At 43.8% G+C, this 26,429-nt stretch overlaps 1 protein-coding gene across 1 annotated transcript; it reads left to right on the top strand.

Moving 5' to 3' along the window:
- Nucleotides 1–1,248: 1,248 nt before the first annotated feature.
- On the top strand, nt 1,249–25,602 carry LOC308426814 (V-type proton ATPase subunit S1-like protein; the record flags this gene model as incomplete). The annotated part of the gene is made up of 7 exons (XM_080924753.1): nt 1,249–1,386; nt 10,350–10,390; nt 10,654–10,715; nt 11,142–11,359; nt 18,632–18,682; nt 22,511–22,751; nt 25,300–25,602. The coding sequence occupies exons 1-7, from the start codon at nt 1,259–1,261 to the stop codon at nt 25,600–25,602; spliced, it is 1,044 nt and encodes a 347-aa protein (XP_080780879.1). The 5' UTR covers nt 1,249–1,258.
- Between the last annotated feature and the right edge of the window lie 827 nt (nt 25,603–26,429).

Raw genomic sequence — 26,429 nt, 5'->3', positions numbered from 1 at the left:
ATTTCTGTACTTTTGCATCTTCCCCAGTTATAATGCTTCCTTGAGCTTTTGTTTTCTGAAGGGGTGCCTGGCACTGTGTGAGGAGGAGACAAAGAAAAAACCAATATTACCAATAAGTCCCCAACTTCCCTAAAATCTTTTACCTCTACCCAAAAATTCACTTAAAAACAGCTCTTCTCGGGCTGAGGAGATGGCTCAGTAGTTAACAGCTCCTCCTGCTCTTCAAGAGGACCCAGGTTGGATTCCCAGCACTCACATGGTAGCTAAAAACCATTTGTAACTGTGTTGGATGCCCTCTTCTGCCCCCTGAGGACACTGTACTCATGCACTACACAGATATATTTGGGTAAAACACTCATACTCATAACATGATAATTAGAAAGTTAAAGATAACCTCTGTCAACTACCAGTAACTTCCCATTAGAAGTATCAAGGTCCAGGGGTGACCAAATTGTGTTTCATGTGAAAAGATGTTTCAGTGTTATGGAATTTTATTAGGTGTGTTTTCTGCCCTTTCATCTTCACTAGAATCTTTTTTTTTTTTAATCCAGCATATAACAGCATAGAAAATACTGGACACTGTTCTGACATCTTCCAGCACATGAGTCACTGTTCTGTGCTAGAATCCCCTTCTCTTTGGGTTTTGCAGAAAGCCTCCACAGAAGGGAGAACTTCCCTGGCTGTTACAATAGGAGCTCTCAAAGCCATCCCACTGGGCCTGACTTTAGCAGTTCCCGACTCCAGAGGCTCCCAATCTCTCTCTCAAGTGCTTTGGGTAGATGGAAAGTTCACGTTCAACATAGAACTGTGAACTAGGACGCGTGTGGAAATATAGGTAAGCTCTGGAAAATGTTTACCAACTAGTTTACCCTAAAAATGTCTGGAAAAGTAGATACTTTGTAGATTTGAGAAAGAAGGTAGTCATTTTGTGAAAAGCAGCGTAAGAACTTTAATGAAGGGCGTATGCCACTCATAAAATAGGGCAACTTCCTATAAAGGGCTCACTAGCGATGCATTTTCTCTAAAACCTGCTCCCCACTAATGCTTTAATGTGATGAATAATTGAAAAACTAAATGCTGGATTAATACTGTGCTCCAGACTGAGCATTGTCAGGTCTCGCCCTCTTTCCCTCTCCACCCCCCCCCCCCCACACAATAGTGCATCCTGGGATAGCTATCTTTTTATTGGCTGAAGGTGCTGTCAGTCAATTGGCAAGAACAGTCCGGCCTCTGCTCTGCTTGCTCTACAAATTAGCAGATGTGCTTGGCTTGGAGAAGCACACGTTTCTTGATGGGAAGAAAACTCTTGTTCAGTTTCTCGCTTCTGTTCTTATGTATGCTGTTTTCAGTCAGTTTGGATCAGATACTTGCCAGGAAGAATGTAGGGTGAGTAACGGCCCATCCTTAAATGTGATGTGTTTGTGAACCTCCGTGCAAGTGTGGCATTAGATGTTCTGTCCTCTCTTTATAGAGTTACGCATCTGCATTTGTTTATGGTTCAAAATGTATAAGCTAGGATATTCCATACAGCTAATGGCAACGTTCATTATACTTTTATTTTAAGAGGCAAGGACTATTGTTCAGAAACACTAAGAAACACCGCATTTGTATTAAATATACCACTCACTGCTTAACCGACTCCGACGTGGATGCGCTTTCTTTTATGTTTATAAATAGGAGCTAAGTTCACAGTTTCTCCTGTCATAATTATACGAGTGGAGACCTTGGGAATGTATAACCTGTGAGCCCAAGGAAACGATGTTTGTTAGGTCACACTGATTAATAAAAGGTGCCGATTGTTTAGGACACAGCCCCTTATAATTAACAAGTACTGCTTTCGTTTTCTTGTCTGTTTTTCTTTCCGTATCTTACAAAGAAGTGCACACTTATCCCTAAGAAAGTATATTTAGAATCTCAACCGCAGCCACTGTATGTCTTGCTCCCCAATTATTCATGATGTGCCATCTCACCAAATGCACTGGGGACATTCGTGAGAACACAGAGCTTAGTAGCATGCCGGGTGAGCTGGCCAAGCTCCCGGAAGAACTCCCAAGTCAGCGGCTGATAACAGCTTTAAGAATAGACATTCGAAAGGCTCTGTTTTTCCCCTAAATCAATTGATGCTTTCATTGAAGCTTACCTTTAGATAAGACATGGCTTAAATGTCTTGGGTGGTTAAATGTCACCTTGTTTTGTTTGGGACATGTTTCCTGTAGCCCAGGCTGACTTTGAATCTGCCTATAGCCAACGGGGGGCCTTGAACTTCTGACCTCATATCTCACTTCCAAGGTCTGGGATTACAGGCATTCACGGTCACACGTGATTTCATAATATCATGGGCTTTTGGTATGACTCGGCAGTTAAATTTAGGGCTACGTGAATGCCAAGCAAGTGCTCTACCACTGAGCTATATCCCAGTCTATAAAATGTACCCCACCGAGTTTATATAGAAATGAGTGGCTTTTGTACTATAGTGACAAAAAAAAAAAGTCAAAATTAAAAAAAATCAATTTCTGTTTTTATTAAGGCAAGATATGTATAATTTTAGTTTTAGGAGCATCATAGATCCTAGAAACAGCTGTAATCTTCAAGATAGCTGCAAAACCCAGATGGTACTAATGTACACATATCCCAAAGAGGAAAAATATGCCATTTGCAAGAAAATGAGTGTAACTGAACTATTAGGTAAAGTATCTCTGACTTAGAAGCAGAAATACGGCATGTTTTCTCCCTTAGGCAGATCCTAGATTTTAAAATAAGTTTTTGGGGACTGAGTAGTGAAGGTCATGAGACAAAAGGGACCATGAGAGGAAAAAGGATGTCTTTCTTTTTCTTTTAAATTTTTTATTAGATACTCTCTGTATTTACAATTCGAATGTTAATCCCTTCCTCCCTCTCCCATTCCCCCTCCACTTGTCTCTACAAAGTTGAGCCCTCTAACAACCACCCTCTCCACCCCACTGCCTTGACATTCCCCTACATTGGGAAAATGTACCCTCACTGGACCAAAGGCCTTGTCTCACATTAATGCCAGACACTGCTATCTTTTGCTACATATGCAACTGGAGCCATGGGTCTCTCCATGTGTGCTCAGTGTTTTAGTTCATAGGAGTTGTGGAGAGTTTGGTTAGTTGATAATGTTGTTCTTCCCATGAGGTTGCAGACTCTTTCAGCTCCTCAGTCCTTTCTTTAGCACCTTCATTGGGGTCCCCATGTTCAGTCTGATGGTTAGCTGCAAGAATGCTCAGCTGTATCTGTATGACTCTGGCAGAACCCCTGAGGAGGCATCCATATCTGGTTCCTGCCAGTAAGTACTTCTTGGCATCAGCAATAGTGCTTGGGTTTGGTGGCTGCATATGGGGTGAATCCCAAGGTGAGGCAGCCTTTGAATGAGCTTTTCTTCTCTCTTCTAAGAAGGACTAAGGCATCCACATTTTGGCCTTCCTTCTTTTTGAGCTTCATAAGGTCTGTGAATTTTTGGGGGGTGGGTATTCAGAGCTTTCTCGGGCTAGTATATCCTTATCAGTGAGTGTATACCATGTGCGTTCTTTTGTGACTGGGTTACCTCACTCAGGATTATATTTTCTAGTTCCATCCATTTGCCTAGGAATTTTATAAAGTCATTGTTTCTAATAGGTGAGTAGTACTCCATTGTATAAATGTACCATAATTTCTGTATCCATTTGTCTGTTGAAGGACATCTGAGTTCTTTCCAGCTTCTGGCTAGTATACATAAGGCTGCTATGAGCATGATGGAACATGTGTCTTTGTTATATGTTGGAGTGTCTTTTGGGAATATGCCCAGAAGTGGAATAGCTGGGTCTTCAGGTAGTACTATGTCTAATTTTCTGAGGAACTGCCAGACTGATTTCCAAAGTGGTTGTACCAACTTGCAACCCCACCAAAAATGGAGGAGCGTTCCTCTTTCTCCACATCCTCACTAGCATCTGCTGTCATCTGAGTTTTTGATCTTAGCCATTCTGACTGGTGTGAGGTGGAATCCCAGGGTTGTTTTGATTTGCATTTCCCTGATGACTAGGAATGTTGAGCATTTCTTTAGGCGCTTCTCGGTCAATTGATATTCCTCAGTTGAAAAGTCTTTGTTTAGCTCTGTACCCTACTTTTTAATAGGGTTGTTTGATTCTCTGAAGTCTAATCCCTTGAGTTCTTTGTATATATTGGATACTAGTCCTCTATCAGATAAAGGATTAGTAAAGATTCTTTCCCAATCTGTTGGCTGCCGTTTTGTCTTCTTGACAGTGTCCTTAGTCTTACAGAAACTTAGCAATTTCATGAGGTCCCATATGTCGATTCTTGATCTTAGAGCATAAGCAATTGGTTTTCTGTTCAGGAAAATTTCCCCTGTGCCTAGGTGTTCTATACTTTCCCCCACTTTCTGTTTTATTAGTTTCAATGTACCTAGTTTTATATGGAGGGCTTTGATCTACTTGGATTTGTACTTTGTACAAGGAGATAAAAATGGATTGATTTACATTCTTCTGCATACTGACTGCCAGTTGAACCAGCACCATTTGTTGAAGATGCTGTCTTTTTTCCATTGAATAGTTTTCGCTCTTTTGTCAAAGATCAAGTGGCCATAGGTATGTGGGTTCATTTCTGGGACTTCAATTCTGTTCCACTGATCTACCTGCCTGTCTCTGTTTAATACCATGCAGTTTTTATCATTATTGCTCTGTAATATAGCTTGAGGTCAGGAATGGTGATTCCCCCAGAAGTTAGGGCAGGTGGGAGGAAGATCAGTGAAAGCAAATCATGAATGACAGTCCACAAATGAAACCCATTGTTCTGTGTTATAATTTAAACATTAACAAAATGCAAGTTAAGACATATAGATGACCATCCTAATCTATTAATGCCTGCTAACTCAACTATGAAGGAACAGATAACTTCTATTTTGTAAATATTCTCTCAAATCGTGGATCTGAAGAGTGTCCTGTAACTCTGTTAGGCTATCCCTAGGAGAGATGACAGCAGGTCATATAACAGGACACATTTCCTAAGCTGAAGAGAGCTGTGGGGAAGGCTGGGGCATGAGATGGCTCAGTGTGTAAGAGCATCCTTGCATGTAAGAGTGAAGGCCTGACCTTGGCCTTCAGTATCCAGTAACCGCAGACCTCCTGTGAGTGAAGAAAGACAGACGACTAGAGCTGTCTGGCCACCGCTGAAAGCAGTGAGCTTCAGGGCTGGTAGAGACCCCATTTCAAGGGAGCAAGGTAGAAGACCGTAAGGCAAGACACCTGACACCCTCCTTTGGCCTCTGTATACACACATGTACACATATGCCTATATGTCATATACGTATGTAAACACACACATAAGAGGAAAAAATACTGTGAAAGAAAAAGAGCAAATGTCACCTTTCTTTCCTTTTGGAAAGTTGGGTTTATTCCTTTGTTTGCTTGAGATGGGTCTCTTTGTACTGTCCTACCTGGCCTGGAACTCCCTCTGATGGCAGTCTGTTCCAACTTGTATGTTTGAGACAGAGTCTCTTCACTGATCTGGACTTTACTAACTTAGCTGAGCTGGCTAGCCACTGAGTCCCAGGTGTCCTCTTGTTTCTGCCTCCAAAGTACTATGATTACAAATATTATGATTCTATGTCCAGCTTTTTAACATGGGTTCTGGGAATTGAACTCTGGTCCACATGCTTACCAGATGAGTTATTTCCCCAGGTCCATAGCCACTTAAAATATTTTTGTTATGTCATATTTATCATGTATTCTAGGTTTTATTATGATGTATAGCCATTTAGAACTATATGAAAGGGTCTCACGAAGTTGCCCAAGCTGGTTTTGAATACTCTATGTAGACTCAGAAGACAATGAACTTTTAAGTCTCCTGCTTTAGGTTCTTGAATAGCTGGCATTGCAGGCCTGGGCTACCAGGCCAAGCTAAGTTTAGTTTTTTTATATCAGTGTTTCTCAGCCCATTCACACAGATAGTTGTGGACAGCTGTTAGTTTTTTCTGTCATCCAGAGATGACTTAGGGATACATATTTTGTTTTGGTGTGATCAAATTTCCAACAAAACCTCACTTGTTCAAGCTTAGAGTTCTGTGTAAATCCTGTCTGCATTGCAGTATATTGATCAAGAATGACATTATTGGGGCTGGAGAGATAGCTCAGAGAGAGCACTGACTTTTTCCAGAGGTCCTGAGTTCAGTTCCCAGCAACCACATGGTGGCTCACAGTCATCTGTAATGAGATCTGGTGCCCTCTTCTGGCCCGAAGGCATACGTGCAGACAGAGCGCTGAATACATAATAAGTAAATAAATCTTTTTTTTTCCCAAATGACATTATTTTTGTATGATTTGACCAGAGATGCATTAAAATGGCAGTTAACTTCTTCGTTTACTTTAAGCCCTTCATTAGTAAACACATGGGAAAATTCGATTAGGCCAAAGCCTCAAATGGATGAAAAAGTTTAATGATGTTATGGCTTGTTTATCCATTCATTAATATACTTATATTCAATAGTTCTGTAAGTTCTTCTATAAGCTAGCAATTCCCAATAGACTCTGCACATTTTGGTTTTTCTAGGTAAGATCTACTTCACCAATTCTATGTTTTTGTTACTGAAGACACTTAAAATTGGATTTACAAACTAGTGTTGTGATACATAGCTTGTGAATAATGTTTAAACTGAAGAAAAAGTTAAAAATCTTTTTGTGTGTATGAGCAAACTCTGACTCTCCAGGCACTGCATTCTGCTTGTTAGCTCTATTTTTGTATAATCAACAATATTTCAACATGGGAGGATTTAGAGGTGGGGTAGGTACAGATATTTTGCATAAGATCCACCCACTTTGCTCCCGAAATTAAATTTCTTAGTGCCCCCAAACTCACGAAGGTAACACTGGCCTCAAAGGACTGACTCATACCAACCCCATCCATGAGGTTGTATTATTGTAAACAGACGTGTCTCCTAGGCTGTGTGTGGCTAAGTGGCAGAGCACATGTCTGACATGAATGAAGCCCTAGGTTCATTCCTCAGCACTGCAAAAATAAATAAACAAATAAGAGATATTCCACATGAACTGGTGCATATGAAAGCTCTCAAATCTTTGTTTGTAAAGCCCCAAGCTATAAATACCACACATGCCTATAAACATCAAAGTGGGTACAGACAGATAAAATGTGTTCTTTATTTCTGTCTGTCTGTCTGTCTGTCTGTCTGTCTATCTAGTGAGGTAATTTCTAGCAATAGATTAGGATAAAACACTGGTAGATGGAACAGTGTCCATAAATTCCAAAGTCATGGGTTAAGATTAAAAGAAACCAATTCCTAAGGGATCAGTTTTTATGTGACTGTTGATTTACAATTCTGTAAAATGGAAACTCACACAAAGCGAAAGGCAGTCTGTCTGTGTGCTTGGGCTGAAAGGTGGAGGGTGACAGGTGCACTCCAGCAATGCTTGGAGGACCTCTGGTGAGTGGTATTAATATTCTTTAACTCTGTCGTGGCTAATATGTCGTGGTTATGCTCCTGTGCCCAAACACATGGTGCTGACCACATTACCTCGACACAGCCCATTGCACAAATTACGCTTGAATACCGTCTATAACGACGAAGAGATGGTTGTATACATGTGTGAGGAGCAGTCACTAGACACCTTCTCAAAGTTGTCACCTGTAGACATTTTCTCTAGATAACTTAGAATGCTGCGTTTAATGTGTAACCAAATAAAGTACGTATGAAATGAGACTGGCTGCGACTCAGAGGCTGAGGGGTGGGGCGGGGTACGTGGAGGGGATTTTGTGTTTCGGCTTGCATCTTAAAAAAAAGATTTCTTTTAAATCACTGGTATATGCTTGTACTTGCACGCCACCTGTGTGTGGGAACTCGAGGAGGCCAGAGGCATCAGATCTCTTTGGAACTAGGGTTCCAGGAAGTTGTAAGCCACCTGATTCGGGTTTTAGGACTAGATCCCCTGTTTTGCATTTTTTAAATGTTAGGAATAATCGACAAAACATTTCTCTATCTCCTATCCTAACAGTGTTACTCTACGAATTCATGTTAAAGAACTTCACAGTAAAGCGATATCCGCTGGAATGTCCTAGGGAAGTGGCTCTCAACCTTCCTAGTGCTGCCACCTTTTAGTACAGTTCCTCATGTTGTGGTGACCCCAACCATACGATTATTTTGTTGTTGCTTCACAACTGTAATTTGCTACTGTTATGATTTATAATGTAAACATCTAATATGCAGGAACTCTATCATGTGATCCCCAGAGGGTCTCGAGCCACATGTTGAGAATCACTGTCCTAGAATGTCAGAACACTGGGAACAATTATATTAGTGAGCTGTTCATTACCGTAGGTGGTCCTACAACCGTTTGTATTTTGATATGAATTCCAATTCCCCAAGAAGGGCTGCCTAGTCACATACTCATAAAGGTGACTTCGTGTGAACCTTCCCATTTTAATTAGTAAAATAAAGGCAAGAGCTGGTGATTGGGCAGGGGAAGGGAGGTGGAAAGAGAAGGTCAGAGGTCAGAGGACGGGGAGGACCAAGAGAGACGAGCCAAGATGGACCTTGGGAAGGATGAATTAGATCCAGGTGAGCTTAATTGGCATTAGGTAGCTATAAACATTTTAAGGATTGTATAGGTCTTTTATCTCATATAGAAGGGCAGTTTGTATCTTTGTCCTTTTGATGTAATCTTGTTGTGTAGAGGGTTTGTGGATTGAGAATTGAATATATGTATTGTATGAAAAGCTATCTGGCCTTAGAGTTGTGTTTTGTTAGGATTTGGGGTAAAGAAACACCCCAGGATGGAGACAGTAGGACCGGCGGAGTAAAGCGGCAGGGAAGGGAGTTGTGCGGACAGAGTGAGACCGTGGGGGTGGCTTTGACCGAGCAAAAGTGTCCATGTGCACACCTCTGTACTAGAAGCTGTGCCCGAGGAGTGGGACCTTGGGGGGCTGATAAAGAGACAAACATTTCCATTTTTTTAATATTTACTGCAACACGTTACTATAAGGAACTAGACTACCCATGCCATCTTGAAAACAAAAAGAGACTTATCTATCTTATAGGAATGAGGCTTATTTATGTTATGGTTCTGGAAGTTCAAGGGCAAGAAACCTGAGTTGACACAGGTCTGCTAAGGGTCCCTGGCCAATGGCAGATGGTGAGATGAAGCGTATCTTGGGAACAGGGAGGTACATCTTCAGCAAGGAAATGGAGAACAGGAGGGGCAATTGTTGCTCTTTTTATAACAGTGTTCTCAAAAGAATTGTGGAAGGTTGTAGGAGAGCTATCACTAGGTTGTATAAGAACCATGCACTAAAGACGTCTACTTCACACACAGGCCACCACCTATCTGCCCAGCCAGGTCCTCACGGACCTTTGGAGGACATTTAAACCCCACCACAAATATGTGAGACTAAGAACATGGCTGAAGACATCACGATGCATTTTTATGTTGTAATACTGCGAGGAACTCAAAACTGCGTCAAAACATACGTGACAGCATAGGGAAATATTTGTGATACGTGCCCGAGTCCAGAAACTGCATGCTGAAACAAAAAAAGACGTTCTCAATATGTTTTTAAGTTTTCTGAGTCTCCATTTTATAAACAGTGGTAGGTTATGCTGAGGTGATGAGGGAATACAGGTAGAGAAGCGATCTGAGGAGCATTCCCTAAGACATCCTACAAAGAGTAAATTCTGTGTAAAGTGTGTTACTATGAGTATATATGAAGGATAAAAGGCTATCAGTTGTAATGTTTATTTCATAGTTTTCAGAAATACCTATTTGGCAACTAAGTTTCTCCTTTTTTTTTTTTTATCAAGACAGGATTTCACTGTGTAGCTATGGCTGTCCTGGAACTCACTCTGTTGACCAGGTTGACCTCCAAGTCACAGAGATCTGCCTGCATCTGCCTCCCGAGTGCTGGGTTGGAAGGTGTGCACCACCACTGGTTGCAGAATTTGCCTTTTTAAAAATAAAACTGATTATTAAATGTTTTGACTAACATATAATAACAGCACACTGTGAGATAAGATTTCATCGAAAAATAATTTATTGTGTATTACTACGTTTCCGTTATTGGTTGAAACTTGGTAGACGGCTCAGTGTTTGGTATGCAAGGTGGCTGTCTGTAATCTCCGGTGAGTAAGGGTCACAACTGATCCAGAAAAGTAGAACATTTCCAGAAATTTCTGTATCTTCACTATCTTCGCTATTTTGTTTGGAGAGGACGTACCATATATAAATCAGAAATCCATGGCTAGAACTATTGCGTTCTGGACATAGCTGAGACGGTTTCTCAGAACTTCCATAATGTTTGCTTTGCATTTAAAACTCTATTTCTAATTTCAGCTCTTCAGCGTCTTCTGGGAAAGAAGTAATTGTACGGAATGGTAAGACTTTGAATTGTCCTTTTAGTTCCCTGAAGGCAGGGATAAGGAAAAGCCTCTTTTGGGGCACATTTCCCTCACGTATGTTGTTTGTACCTAGAATCCCTCCTGCAAAACAAATCTTTTAACCTAGGGCATCTTTAATGATAAGCCCAAACCGGCTCAGACAGGATATAGTCCAGTGGTTGGCTCACCAGCGGAGTTCGGTCATGTTAACAAACTGGTAGCATCCAGCCTTGGCCCTCACTTTGTTATTGATTTGACAGGTCAAAGGAAGAGCGGAGAGGTGAATCCAGCCCAGAATTCCACAACGACTCCCATCACACAGGTATGGCTGTTGACACATTGAACTGTAACCTGAGTAACAGGCGGGCCTTCGAGTGCTCCAGGAGACACCGCACATTAGTTGTGCTAATTACTGACATAATCTTACTTGAACTCTGGGTAGCTGAGAAAACCATCCAGTTCTTAATTGTACTAATCCTCTCATGTTTTCCTCACGGTGTTCAGTTTTCTGGTTTTCCTACGGAGCCTGCATCCAGGGCTTCTGTTACTGGGGAACATACTGCTCTCTCCCCTATTTCTGTCATCTGCATTTACCCTGGGATAACTGTTCCACTCTTTGCATTGTATTTTAAGTAAATGTCTAACAGCATGTACCCATTACTACAGGATATGAATTAACCTTCGTATTTGTTGGAAGACCCCAAGGACACCCATTTGTCTCTTAAATTTCTTTTATTTGGTTCATCAGACTTTCAACTACAGTCTGAGCAAAACACCCTGGAGTGCGTTCAGCCACCACAATCCTGTTAAGTTCTTCCGGGATGGGTTTCCCTGCATCCTCTTCTGGACTAAAAGAATCACAGTTAAATTCAAGAACCAGACGTGGCTGGACCTCACTGATGAGGCACTCAGTCAAAACACCACCGTGGACACTGGCGACTCTACCTGCCGGGAGGAGAGTGCCACGTAAGTTTGTCTTCCTGGCTGAGGACATCTTAGAGGTTCTGCTTAATTTGGTGTGACAGGCTAGTTTGTTCCTTTTTGTCATCTAAATTAAAAACCAAGTCACAAGGGAAATTAAAAATATTTCATTAGTTTCTCAAGAACTTTGAACAACTTGCTTTGGTCATGTTCACCCTAATTCTTCCCAGACCACCCTCTACCCACCCACCTACCCAAACAACCACTGAATTTTGTGTCATTTTCTTCTTTCTTTCTTTTTTAAACCCCAAAGCAAATTTTGTCTGTCCAAAAATTCCTGCATGTGAATTCTGCTGGAGAGTATTTGAATAGTTTTATTTTTGTATGTTTTAAAAGCGAGTTTCTAATTCATTTTTAATTAGTGATTTTTCTAATTTATTCTAAAAAGGAAGGAAGGAAGGGAGGAAGGAAGGAAGAAAGGGAGGAAGGTAGGAAAGAAAGAAGGGAGGAAGATAGGATGAAAGGAAGGAAGGAAAGTACTAAGGAAGAAAGGAAGGAAGGAAAGGAGGAAAGTAGGAAAGAAGGAAGGAATGAACAAAGGAAGGAAAGGAGGAAAGTAGGAAAGAAGGAAGGAATGAACAAAGGAAGGAAAGGAGGAAAGTAGGAAAGAAGGAAGGAATGAACAAAGGAAGGAAAGGAGGAAAGTAGAAAGGAAGGAAGAAAGAAAGGGAGGAAGGAAAGTAGGAAGGAAGGGAGGGAGGAAGGAAAGAAAGAAGGGTCTGAGGGTTTCTATTGCTGTGAAGAGACACTAGGATCAAGACAACTCTTATTAGGACGACATTTAACTGGGGCTGGCTTACAGGTTCAGTGGTTCAGTCCATTATCATCATGGCAGGAAGCATGGCACCATCCAGGCAGACATGGTGCTGGAGGACCTGAAGGAGCCAATAGTTCTATATTTTGATCTGAAGGCAGTCAGAAGGCGAGTCTCTTCCCCAGGCACCCGGGAGGAGGGTCTCTCCACACTGGTGGGCCTTGAGCTCTAGCAGACTGCCAAGCCTAACCCCATAGTAACACACTTCCTCACAAGGCCACACCTCCTAATAGTGCCACTTGTCATGGGCCAAGCTCATTCAAAGTACCACAGGGAGGAGAGAAAAGTTTGTCTATGAGCATGTCCATATTTAGAAGGAAGTTTGATAATATATCAATTTAATTAAACAGTACTACTAAATTACCCAACTGGGCCTGGATTGTCGGCTTGCCTTGCAATCGGAGACATGGGGACCTCCTCCCATGCTCCTACCCCAAATCTAAGGACCTTCCCAATAGTCACGCTATTATTGAACAGCAGGCACATCTTGCTCAGTAGGTTGGTGTTTTGGTTGCAGGGTTCACAACTGGGCCATACCAAGAGAACCTTTACTTCCTGAGCAGCCAGAGGACACCCTCCTGTATTTTTGAAAGCTAGCCAGCAGGGAGGTTTTCAGCTAGGTTCTGGCTTGCTTTCTTCGTATCGTACGACGGAGGTGTGTGATATCTTCTGCAATGTTCTCTTGTTCGCTAGTTCTGATAGGCAACCAAGAACACTGACAGAAGCCTGCACTGTTTAGAGGAAGAAGGGAGGAAGGAAGGGAGAACGTTGATTTTCAGGCTTGGTCTCAACTCCAAATGTTCAATTAACCTGCTCTTACCACGAAGTGAACTTAGATCGCACAGCAGGGCACATGTGTCTTAGTGGGTGACTCAGAAAAACCTGTCTACTTGGGACTAGGTGTTGTGTTTGGTCATGGGGGCGATTCTCAAGTGACAGAACATGGCCGATTCCACAGTGTGTTGTGCAAGAGGACAGTTGGTCAAATGTCAGAGACTCACACTTTGGGCGTTTCAGGGCAAACAGATGGACTAGCGATGTTTTGAGATAAACAGATTAAGTAAATGTCTTCTCTGAGAGCCGATCACTCCCAGAAAATCCTTCTCTGCTTTGGCATCCAAATCTGTCAGTTGTTTTTGTTTTTCTGTTACTTGTTTTATTTCGTTTGCTCCGTGTGTGTCCCACAAGCCCTGTTTAATATTTGTTATTTAAAAAAAAGCGGGTGCTTTTGGAAGATTCTCTGCTCTTGTTCTGGTCTATGGTGGTTAGGATACTTTTCATGAACCATAACATATTGTGTATTTTCTCCTGAGTGTGTTCTTTTTATACTTTGTACAGTGTGGCTGGAATTTCTGGCTTGTTCCTGACTTTTGTTTCTTGTTTTAAAGTTCTTGATGATTGGTGGAAAGGGATTATTTTGATATATTTGTATAAAGGATATTAGGTATCTCCATGTCCTACCTTTCAGAATGACTGTCTCCTAATAGGGACTTAAGGAGTTATAATAATTACAAGATTTAGGGAACTTAAAAAAAAGACTTAATTATTTATTATACATATATACACTGTAGCTGTCTTCAGACACACCAGAAGAGGGCATCATATCCCATGGCAGATGGTTGTGAGCCACCATGTGGTTGATGGGATTTGAACTCAGGACCTCTGGAAGAGCAGTCAGTGCTCTTAACCACTGAGCCATCTCTCCAACCCCTAGGGAGGTGTTAAGAATTTGTTGATACCTATTTCACTTGCTACAACACAACCATCAAGGATGACAGAAGAGAAGCCCACACTGCTGAGGGCTCAGGACTTCTTTCCCCAGACTCTAATTAGTTCCCCCACAGGGTTCTTTATTTGTGGTCAGCTTCGTGGAGAGAGGCTGATTGCCTGGGGGTAAGCATACTTGCCCAGAGCTGGCTGGCATGCCTCCATTCCATTTATCCTGATATTAGAGGGTTGTGGGGAGAACGGGGAGCACAGCTTCTTACTGGGTTATGAAGACATAAGTCATCAGTGGAAACTATATCTGGAAAGACAAGTAAGACTTGTCTTGCAGGTCCAGTTCTGTCAGAGAGATGTGCCGTCAGGTCCCCATTGGCTTGTCTTAGTCAGATGGAGTTGGTGGTAAATTTTCACTGCAGCCAACAGCCTTTGTGGACTTAGTGCCGCCAGGGATGGTGAGGTCTCCACGTCTGGCAGTCATCACACTGGCTCTCCGATGGGTCATAAGGAATCAAGCTGAGCAAGGCTAGAAAACTTGCTGGCGTTCCACTGAGGTTCTAAGCGTCTTTCAAAGGGATTCGGTCCCAACTTCCTCTTGGTCTTATCTCACAGGATTAAACAAACGAGGAAGTCCCAGCACAGGCTCTGGAGGACTTGTCAGGTGCTGTTCAATGCCAACAACAAGCCCAACAGAGTGCTGTCTAACTATGCCCTGGAGAGGCAATGGGGGCTTTCTGCATGTTTGAGAACAAAATTTGAGATTATTTTCCTTTTTAAAAATTTATGTGATTGTGTCTCTCTGTATGCAGATGTGTGTTTATGTACCTGCAGAGGTGGCAAGAATGTGCTGGGTCCCCTGAAGCTGGAGTTATAACCGGCTGCTAGCCATGTGATCTGGGTGCTGGGAACTGGATACTGGGAGCTGGGTGCTAGGATCTGGGTTCTGAGTCCTTTGAAAGAGCATCAAGAGTTCTCTCGGGACGGAGAAGTCCTTTCTCCAGTCACGTTTTGGTGTTTATAGTGCAGATGTTGGGCGGGCACTGATATTTTACCTTCCTAGTCACCACCCTAGAAATATACTGAGGTGTGAGCCCAGGGTGGGCCACCCCCACCTTCTGCAGCCCAGCTCTGTGGATATGCAGGCAGCCCGGGGACACCCACACCCAGAGAGTAGACCAGCGTCTTCTTCCCAGGAAGTAAGGGGTCTTAGCCCGCTGGGAAGACCTCCGGATGCCGGTTCCTCTGAGTTCTGTAAAAGAAGAGCTGCCTTTGCCAGCAAGGGAAACCCTGGTGTTTGACAGAACCAGAGCAGGCGTTACCGAGAGAACAAATAAACCCAAGTGGAGACATAACCATGTACGGTCAAAAGCCCAGGCTGGAAGAAGACCGTGTTTTAGCTTTTGGAAACAAAATGTTCAGGGAGAGGCACATTTGGCAGACAGATTTGCTGTGGATGTGTTTTTTAAATAGTGAAAACCCTGCAGATAGAATACGGCCCCAGCACTTGTGCGCATTTTTTGAGGTTGGACATTTATTGTTCAAAAAATTCAGAATCTGTTGTGAGCGTCTAAGAACTGGGCACGGAGTGAGATCTTTTCACTCTTACTCTGGGTTGTACCCATTTTTGTGGTCCTGGTTAGCTGCATGGCATCTGGCACCTACAACATCCTCACGAGATGGTGAATGAGGTATGTCGAGATCAGGCCTTCGACTCTTTGCTCCAAAGTGTGGTGTGCTTCTCAGCTTCCATGGGAACCAAGCCTGCTGGGAGAAGGTCCTGGTGGGTCATTTCTGGGAGCCTGCCTCTCCAGGTGATAGATGACTTGGAATGGCTTTGCTCTGAGGTTTAGTTCATCGGTGCAGAACAAGCCTGCGAGTGACCATGCCAGTGTGGTCCACTGGAAGGACTACAGGGACTTTTGTCCACACATGGCATAGATTGTTCCTGGAGAGGGTTTTCTTTAGTACTTTGATAGTCAAAAATACCACCATGGAAGGGATCCTCTGACACCTTCAAAAGTGTTTGCAAACAGGCACGTGAAAGGGGTCCGAGTTTATCCTGTGAGGAGAAACAAACATTCCCGTTATCAGTCTTAGTTATGGGATTTGCTCTGTGGCCATCATCATATGCCTTCCCCATCAGCAGTATCGTGATATGGGCTCAGGGCGGCCATCGATGTTTCCGTCCCTCGGGAGCTGATCTCTTTGGATTCCGAAGGTACCCCAAGGTGCTCTGACTTGTATTTTACTTCTTAGATATTTTATTGATATAGCAGCAGCCTTCTTTGTACATGTAAATTTTTAAATATTTTCCCAGTATAACCACGTGCTCATCATCCTTGTGTCTCTAACCTTACGGAAATACTAGTGAAGAAAAATAACCTGCACATCCTCAAGTGTATCATGTGATCACTCATCCTATATGGATGTACACACGGAATACCATCACCACAACAAAGACCATAAACACTTCCATCACGTCTAAAATATGCTTGTCACCCATCACAATCCATTATTCGGGTCACCCCACCTTTTGAGAGAACCATTTGTTATTTCAATATAGCCATATAATACTTCTCTCTCTCTCTCTCTCTCTCTTTCTCTCTCTCTCTCTCTCTCTCTCTCTCTCTCTCTCTCTCTCGCTCTCTCTCTCTCTCTCTCTCTCTCTCTCTCTCTCTCTCTCTCAAGTGTGGCTTCTTTCACTTAACCTGATGACTTAGGCAATCTGTGATCAGTGCAACATTCCTTTTCCTTGTCAAATAATATTCCAATCCATGGCTATATGACAATTTAATTATCTGTTGACCCATTGACAACAGAACTTTGCTTCTCTCTTCTATGTAAGTTTTTAGATAGTTATAAACATTCTTTGTGGCTGAACACGCCTTCGTAATTATCTTTTCATGCAGGAGTAGAATGGCCAAATCATATTATTTAGGCATAGTTAACAGTCTATGAAACGGCTGAATTTAATTTAAAAAACTTTCGGGTCACACATGGCAGCAAGGCTAGCTTAGAATGCACTACACAGTGCAGTATGGCCTTAAGCTCTTGGCCATACTGCTGCCTCAGTTTCCCCAGTGGTGGTACTACAGGAGTGCATCATGGAGCCTGGCTCCAAACTTTAAACAAGTGAGTCCCTGATTTTGAGACAAGGTCTCAAGTATTTAGAAGTTGGCTTCGATTTAATCTGTAGTTGAGGCTGGCCTTGAACACCTGATCCTTTTGGCTCTCCTTTCAGAGTGGGTAACACCACCAACCATTCTGCCTTTCCCATGATTACCCACTGCCTCGTGTCCTCACCTGTGTGAAACCAAGAAGAAAATCCTTTCTCAAAGCTTCTGTGTTGTTAGTATTTTCTGGGAAACATTCCCTGGCCTTGGGCTAAGGGCTAAGCTTTGTCATTAGTAAGACAGTTCCAACCTTAGGGCAATGCGTCTGCACCACAAAGGGCTGGAGAGCCAAAGGGACACACCTTCCGCTGGAGACATTTATGAGGCACACTCTAGATGCACCGTGTTCTTTATAGTAAGCCGCTGCTTCTGTCCAGCGGTGACTCAAAGTCTCCCTTACCTCCTGGATAGCAGCCCAGCATCTCCCCTCTCTCTTCCCGAGGGCAGTTTGTGGGTACTGAGGGGCCGGATGCTTTTCTGCCGTGTTCCGGAGGTACATGACCTGTGGACTCCTGACTTCCACTACAAACCCTAGATCCTAGTAAGGGTGGAACGAGGTCTGGCTCTCTTCGTGCTACTCAGAGGGGCAGACCGAGTGAATGGCTAATCTGTCATCGACTCAGAAAAGTGTGCCCAAATACAGGCTTTAAAGCTGTGAGTGCCCCTTGTGAGACGCTTTAATCCTCCTGTGTGTTGTTCTATGGTGTGTAAATTTGTTTTTATTTTACAATTAACTAATGCCCAATGATGCTGAGAATATTTTAAGTTTTATTATTTTTGACTCTCTGTCTCTGTCTCTCTGTCTGTCTCTGTCTCTCTCTGTCTCTCTCTGTGTGCATATATGAGTGTAAATGCCCTCAGAGACCAGAGGCATCAGATCCCTGGAGCTGGGGTGACAGGTACTTTTGAGCCTTGGTTTGTGACTTCCCCCCTTGGCTCAGTGCTGGTGTGACAGGCATGCACCACCAGACAGAGCTATATTTTGATTTCTTCCGTTTTCTCTCTCTTTTTTTTTCATTTTTGTATAGTTTCTTGTTTTTTATTTTTTATTTTCGTAATGGGTACATTTGAGAAGTAAAACTTTTCACTGTAATAAAAATCCAGTTTATCATCATGTTTTATGGCCCATGGATTACCCACCCATGGTTGTATAAATATTCTAGGTTCTGCTATAAATTTTGGTTTTAGGTGTTGACCTGTTCTGAGGTATTTTTTTTTTTTTTTAGTGTCTGTGAGGAGTCAATCATTTCTAATAATAAAGTTTTTGATAGCAGGGACTTTGCTTGTGTGTCTGTGTGTGCCTGTGTGTTTCTCTCTCTCTCTCTCTCTCTCTCTCTCTCTCTGTGTGTGTGTGTGTGTGTGTGTGTGTGTGTGCCCATGCTCATTACATAGTGCCTGTGTGGAGGTTAGCGGGGGAACTTCCAGGAGTCTCTCCTTCCATCAGATCTCAGGTCATCTGGGTTGGAGGCAGGTGACCCCACCAGCTAAGCCATCTTGCAGTCTGAGACATTCCTATTTTGATGAATGATATTGTTTCCATTTTCTTAGGTTGTCTTTAAAGTTTGGTGATGCTGAAAATCCCAAGGATATTGACATAAGGTAGGAAGTGTTATAGTTTCAGCATGCCAGATATATTGTGCTCTGCTTAACTTACTCACGACCACCCTCGTAAGTGTCAAGGACCAGGCATGTGCCCATTCCGTGACAGTTCAGGTTCCATACCTAAGTACACTGAGAGGTGTATCTGTGTCTGATGGGAACCTGTCAGAATGCTTTCTACACAACGAAGTCCAAATGTATCTGAGTTCTCTGAGAAACCAGCAGGTAAGGAAATCTTGTAGGACTGTTTTCATTATCATGTCATCACAATCGCCACCATCACCACCATCTCTACCACCTTCTCTATCATCACCATCACCACTACCACCACCACCATCACCACCATCACCACCATCACCACCACCACCACCACCACCACCACCACCACCACCACCACCATCTCTACCACCACCACCACCACCACCACCATCTCCACCACCACCACCACCACCACCATCATCACCACCACCACCACCACCACCACCACCATCATCACCATCACCACCATCATCATTGAATTCTTTTTTAACCACTACTCAAACACCTGTACCCTTCACTCTCTCCAGTGAGGGGTTTAATAACACACGAACCTGGGGCTGTGCTCTTTCCCCCAAGAGTAATGCTGAAGAGAAGCCTGGTAGGCTTCAGGCTCTGTTGTAAGGTGATTGATTCATTGGAGCGTCTTATGAGAATCACACTATTTGACTACCATGAAGAGATCTTTGCTGTCCCAATTCTCTAGCAGTCAGCCCATAAAGGCCTCAATATTTTCTCTGCTTGGGATAGAAAGCTGCACCTACAAATATTGACTTATCTTAGCAGCCAGGAATCAACAAACTTACACACAAAAAATGTTCTTCATGTGTTGGGGAGCACATCCTTGAATGCCAGCATGCTGGAGGCAGAGGCCGGATCTCGGTCAGCTGGGGGCTGGCCTGGTGAACAATGGATTCCAGACAAAGGATGCTACGTAGTAAGACACTGTTTCAGTTTTTTTTCTTCCCATAAAAATACCTCCAATTTTCTTAGCAGTTGGTGATCAAGACATTTGAAGGCACAATTTCCCCCCACAATGCAGTCAATGTAGGCAGAAGGACCTGAGTATATTCCTGTATTAAAACTCATGTTAAAAAAAGCTGGGTGTAATGGTGTTACTTATAACCCCAGTACTGGGAAGGTGGGGACAGGTAGGCCTGTGGGTCTCACTGGCCCTATAGGACAGTAAAAACTCTGACTTAAAAAAAAAAAAAAAGAAAAGAAAAATATTAAAAATTTTAAGAGTTGGGTAATTCCTGACGAATAGCACCCGAGGTTGTTCTCAGGCCTCACATGAATGTATGCATGCACACACATGCAGGAACACACACACACACACACACACACACACACACACGTATGTGCACACAGCAGGGCTTCCCTTCCTATAGGGTGAACATTTTAGTGAGAGTACTTGTGTCTTCAGCTTTATGTGGAGAGCCAGCAGGGGATGCTGGGACAGGCACACTCTCCTCTTCTTAGCTCTGTTCTGTGGCACACGTTGGCCACATAGAAATATTTATCCAATAAAAGTTTCTGTATTCAGGCCTGTTTGAAAGTGACTATACACCCCACCTTTCTTTAAGAAACTCACACCTTAACTTTACTTATTCAAACACCCCAAAAGATACATTTTTAAGGAAAACTGGCTTTTTATAACTGAGTAATCCAGTGTTTCATAGGTTTGACCACGAACAACCTTCCCCCTCAGGATGACTGCCCCCATACCGTAGGATGCTAGTGTTTCCAGAGCATAAAGTAGAACATACATACTGCCGTCCTCCAGAGCCTTGCGCTTGCTACATAAGCGCTCCAGCACGAAGCTACCCGCCCAGACCTTCCAGGAATCTTCCTGAGGAAACAGAACCCACTAGGTAACTGGACAGATGTGCACATCTGATCTAGAAGCATGAAGCACTTTTGATTTGTAATAGCTCCGTTCCCCAACTGGAAAACAGCCCTGTAAATCCTCCCCCTGCCCTTCCTACTCTTCCTCCTCTAAGCACAGTATGATACAGGAACAGGTAGGATAAATGAATGTGACATTTTGTCCATATTCCCTCCAGGTCTCACCATTTGAAGGTAGAACTCACTTGCCCAACTTTCATCTGCCCATCTGCTCTCCCTAGAAGCCTGTCTGACCAAAGAAGGCTGTGCGGTGGTTGTTTCTATTAATGTGACACAAAGCTAGAAACAGTTGAGCAGAGGGAATCACAACTGAGAAAAGGTGCCCTCCTTTGGGAGGCCTGTGGACAAGGCTCCTGGGTATCTTCTTATTTAGTGATTGATGGTGGAGGCCCAGCCCATTGTGGGCGGTGCCACCCCTGGGCTTCCTGGGTTCTATGTGAAAGCAGGCTGAGCAAACCACGGGGAGCAAGCTGGTAAACAGCATCCCTCCATGGCCTCTGCATCAGCTCTTGTCACCAGGTTCCCCACCTGTTAGAGTTCCTGCCTTGATTTACCTCATTGCTGTGTGTCTAGGAAGTTACCTCCTCAAGTTGACTTAGGTCACGGTGGTTCTTATCGCAGCATTAGAAACCCCACCTGTAAAGTTCATACTATGCTTAGAAGACCAAAAATCGAGAGAATGCTTGTGACACATAAGTCCCTTGTAACTTGTATGAGGTGTACATACCCCAGCGGTCCCTTCTCCTCCCCTGCCCCCGACATGGAAAACTATTCTTTCATTGGCTGAACTTGAAAAATTTGCTGTTCTAGAAAGTTAGTAGGTCAGAAAGCAAACGGCTCTTTCTGCTTTCATACTCAGACTTGTTTATGCTGCTCAAAAAGATGACGTGGGCAACCGTAAGGCTTGTTAAAATTAGAGCCTGCCTACACACACAGTCACATGCAGTCTGGTGGGTTTGGCCTTTGTAGGCCTCGGCCTGACATGGCCAGGGGCTGCATTGTGGGATTGCTCTCAGGTGCCAATACTTAAATGAACAGTCTCGTTATTCTAATGTATTTGTGGGCACAGTGAGTCGCCATTCACCCAGACCCATCACACTGGGACAGGGCTGACTGCATCCCGCCCTTGTCACAGAAAGTGTCAGCACCCCAGCCTCCTCTACCTCATGTGAGATTGCTCTTTTTACCTCAGCTCCCAGGATCCTCCATGAAATAAAGAGAACCCACGAAAACAGATCAGACATATTGAGCTATCAGAACAAGAAAGTAATTGATAATCCAACTAGTACTTCCAATTACTACCAATGTTCGAGTCCCACCAGTCTCGAATTTTGTTCTATGTAATGTCTCATCTTGTAAAATAAAATTATTTACCGTGTGCTTTCATGATTAGAGAGTGTTCCCCTTTAGAGCCCTTGATGGCGAGAGTGATAGTCTCAGGGTGAATTTGACAGGCAGCTCAAACACAGCATCTGAGGAAAACGGGGCCAGTGTTTTTTGTCCTTCTGGGTTCAGTTCCTCATATGTGACAGGAAGATAATGTAAGAAAGCTACTGCTATTATTTTATGACAATTTAATTCTGGGTTAATGTACACCTAAGTTTTTATTAAACTTGTTGCAATAATAAACATACAATTTGATTTTTAGGAAAGAATCCCCACCACCACCTGCCCCCGTAGGATTTTTTGTATTGCTCTTTTTCCTGTTCCCAATCACTTGCCTTCTTACCAATCGGGCTCTTGTTTGGCTCCAAAGGGAAGCCTGTCGCCAATTCCACAGCCTGACAAAAGAGGGCGCCATTGTACTGTTCACCAACGACGCCCGGTCTGAGACCGGAAAAGTAAAAAGAGCACCTGCTAACACTAATGTATAATCCTCTTCAGGTTCACCCTAAGCAATTACAACAAGCCGTCCAGCCAGAGTTGGTTTAGTTTACGGCGCGTCGAGATAATCTTCAACAATTCGGTGCAAGCAACTTTTAATGCAACCGGAATACACGCTCTGTCAACGCACTCATACCGCTGCCAACGTGTCAGCAGCCTGCGGCGGAGCGATGCCCTGCTGTTGCTTAGCAGCTCAGATGATGTGACAAGCCTGTGGGAGGTCACGTTTATTGATTTCCAGGTAATAAACCGAAGCTTATGCTTCACACGCCTGCATACTTGGTGCCAAAGACACCCAGTGTTTGTTGAAGTCACCCAGAACAAGATGTTTGAGGAAGAGCGTCCGTGCAGTACCTTTGAGGTACCATTGATTTATCCTGGATCTTGGGAGGTGTGAGGTGGAGCAGGATGGAGCATTTCTTCTGCCTGGGCCCTCCGGGCTCGCTTTTACTTTCCCATTTAACCACTCTCCCGGGTGCTTATCTAAACCCTGGCGCAGCTGTGGCTGAAGCCTGGTGACAGACATTTCCTGGGCCCAGAGGCTCTGAGAGGAGAGCCCTTCTGGGAGTGGAAGTAGCGATCTTATCAGAGCGGATAAGAGGCGCATCTGCAGTGTGAAAGGCAGTGTTGACAGTTCAGACTGGGAATGGAATCCTCAACCATCAAAAATAGCCCGGAGAGCTTGAAAACCTTGGGAGAGAGGCATGCAAACGTGACAAGTGCTTAGCACCTCAACACCCCAGCTGAGAGACAGGCTATCAGGTCCCTCTATCTTGTTTACCTGTGGCCAGCCTTACCCACTGAAGTAGCATGTACGGCCTTGCGCATCCCTTATAAGGACATGTTCCCAAGTTTTCCGTATTAACATGGATGTACAGATTCATGCATATTTCTCTCAGCTTGGAGGAGGCAGACTGTTGATGAAAGGCCAAGAGGAAGAAGGGAAGAGCACGTATTTTGGAGTCAGGCAGATCTGATTTTAAAAATCACTCCTCTACTGTGTGGTTCATCCATGTAGAAACGGCCTTATATATGTGAACCAGTCAGGGCTGTTCCAGGGGTAACAGTGGGATTTATACCAGCGCATGCCAATGGCCAAGACAACACATTTTATGTTATGTACTTTTTGTGACTGAAAAGATGAAACACTTGGGCAAAGACCATGGGGATTTCAAATGAAGGAAGAGAGAGGGTCACCTCTCTCTTGGAGCCACCAGGGATGACTGGTTCACAGACTCCCAGGATTAACCGCTGCGGTGCAGCAGCATAAGGGAGAAGCACCCCACTGATTATTCATAGGGCCCCCAAAACTCCAGAGAACTTGCTGTGAGAGGAACATTCCCCTTCAGGATTGTGTAACATGCATGCATGGAACAGTAAACGTGTATCCTAGCTTTGTGGACACACCCAGAATGTAAACAAAGCATGAATGCAAACTCAGGCCAGGAGAGAGGAATGTCCACAGAAGACTGTTCACTCTGCAGGCTCGCTGGCTTTTCTTGCAGAATAAGCACTTGTCCCTCGGTAGGCACAAGAGATTGGTTGCAGATCCTAATTCCTTCCATGGGGACCAAATCCTTGAATTCTCAGGTCCCTTATACACAATGGCATGGTATTTGCATGTGGCCCACATACAGCCTTGTATGTAGTGACATGAATAGACGGCACTAGAAGCCGTGGAGCCTATGTGTGTGAAAGCAGGTTTCTACATGTGGATTTTATCATCACACACTTTCTGATGTGTGCTTGATGTGAGTTGTGAAACTTTTCTAAGCCCCAGGCTCTTCTTTAAGCTAAAGTAAAACAGTCGCTTGCTCATGGGCTGCTATGAAGGCTAAGTGGTGCTTCGGTTTGGGTTTTCACCACACCAGAACTCATGCGCTCCCCGAGAGATGCTTTCCAGCTACACCCTGTCAGTGGCACCGAACACCGTACTTAACAAACCCAGAGCATCCTTTGAGTTAGAGACATGGCAGACATGGCATTTTATACGAACTCCAATAGACCTAAGAAGCAGATTAAACGTTTCATTTCGGAATCTTTAACTGCACACTTTTAGATGCTACAGTTTATCCATCCCAGAACGGTTGGTTAGTTTTCTTTGAAAAATCAAATTTCCAGCCAGGGATGGTGGCTCCTGTCTGTGGTTCCAGCACACATGAAGCTGAAGTAGAAGGAAGACAGTGAGTTTGGGGCCAGCCTGTGAGCCCCCAAAACACAAACGTTCATTGTTCAAGTAAGCAGAATCATATTTATCAGATCACATACTTAAATTATCCTACAACATGGTGGTGATGTGTGCCCTAGCTCCTTTTCTCATTTTCTTGCTAAAGTACCCTGATGAAAGCTGATTTAAAGGAGAAACATTTATTTGGCTCACAATTCCAGGTTCCAGCCCATCATTGCAGGAAGTCAAGGCAACACAAACTTGAAGCAGACAGCTACTTCCATAGTCAAGAGCACGCATGCCTAGTCTTCAGCTCACTTACTTGGTACTTATACAGTCTGAGATGTAAACCAAGGGAATGGTGCCACCTGCAGTGGGCTAGGTCTTCACACATTATATTTGCATAATCAAGATGACCCCTGCCCCCTAGACATGGCCACAGAGACTCTGATATAGACACTTCCTCTCTGACATTCTCTTCTTAGGAGGTTCTAGTTATGGAAAGTTAGCAATTAAAACTAACCACAGTCTATAAACTTTGGTTAACTGGGGTCCAGAACCATCAGCACAGTGTGACTTGAGTCCTTGAGAATCACTTCTGTTCTTTTCTTTGTCTGGACAGATCCAAGGCTTCTCCATCAAGGGAGCACAGTTTGCTCAGGCCCGAGACTGCAGCTCTTCCTTCTCGCCCGCTGTTCTGATTGGCCTGGCCATGTCTCTGATTCTGTTGCTGGTGCTGGCCTATGCCCTGCATATGCTCATATACCTGCGCTCTCTGGACCGTCACTACGAGTTTATCACCTCTCCTGCCCACTTCCCATCTCTGAGAGCCCTAGACACAGGGGAGGAGAAGGAGCTTCTGGGGAGCCAGGGAGCTGAATGCTACGAGCTGAGGAACCAACCGATCTGCAAAATCTATATTTAGCAGCACTAGTCTCTGTGTCCTCTCCAAGGCCAAACCTTCTCCAAAAGACATTGTTCTCTTTTGTGATGTCTGACCTGTGAATAGTTTGATTAAAAAATAGAAAAGGAAACACCTTGGCAACGAGTTGGTTTTTTTTACTTGGCTTTGCTAAGTAGGTCTGAGGCAGTGAAAAGGTATCTCAAGGGATCCCACAAAGGTAAGTAGTGCCGTTCCTCAAAAGATGCCTTGGACATAGAGAAGAAGAAGATGAAGAAAGGGAGTGTACTGGGTGGTTTTATGTCAGCTTGACCCAAGCTATAGTCATTGAGAGGGAGAAACTTCAACTGAGAAAATGCCTTCATAAGAATGAGCTGTAGGCAAGAGTGTAGAACATTTTTATAGTTAGTGATTGATGGGAAGGGCTCAGCCTATGGTGGGTGGAGCCATCCCTGGGCTGGTGGTCCTGGGTTCTCTAAAAAAGTAGGCTGAGCTCTTGCCTGTAGACTCTGGCTCTGTCTGAGTTGCTGTCCTGACTTGCTTCAGTGATGAACAGTGATGTTGATTTAGAGTCATAAGGTGAGTAGACCCTTTCCTCCCCATATTACAGAAACCTTGACAAAAGAGCTAGGGAAGGGGAGTGAAAGTTGGCAGGGAAAGTTCAGATCTTTGTTTTTGCAACACGATTTACTCTTCTTCCCCCCTGCCCTGAAATTCTGTCTCAGCATCATTTTTTAAAGTAGTTTTATTTTTCTCTCCTTCCTATACTTTCTCTGGAAAGCTGCTGTCTGTCTGTGGCAGAGCACTGTACCCTAAGCGTTCTTGTCAAGGCTTTTGACACGTGGAGGCAG

Source organism: Micromys minutus, assembly GCF_963924665.1.
Source record: "Micromys minutus genome assembly, chromosome: 11".
NCBI lineage: Eukaryota > Metazoa > Chordata > Mammalia > Rodentia > Muridae > Micromys > Micromys minutus.
This window is presented reverse-complemented; position numbering and strand designations above follow the sequence as displayed.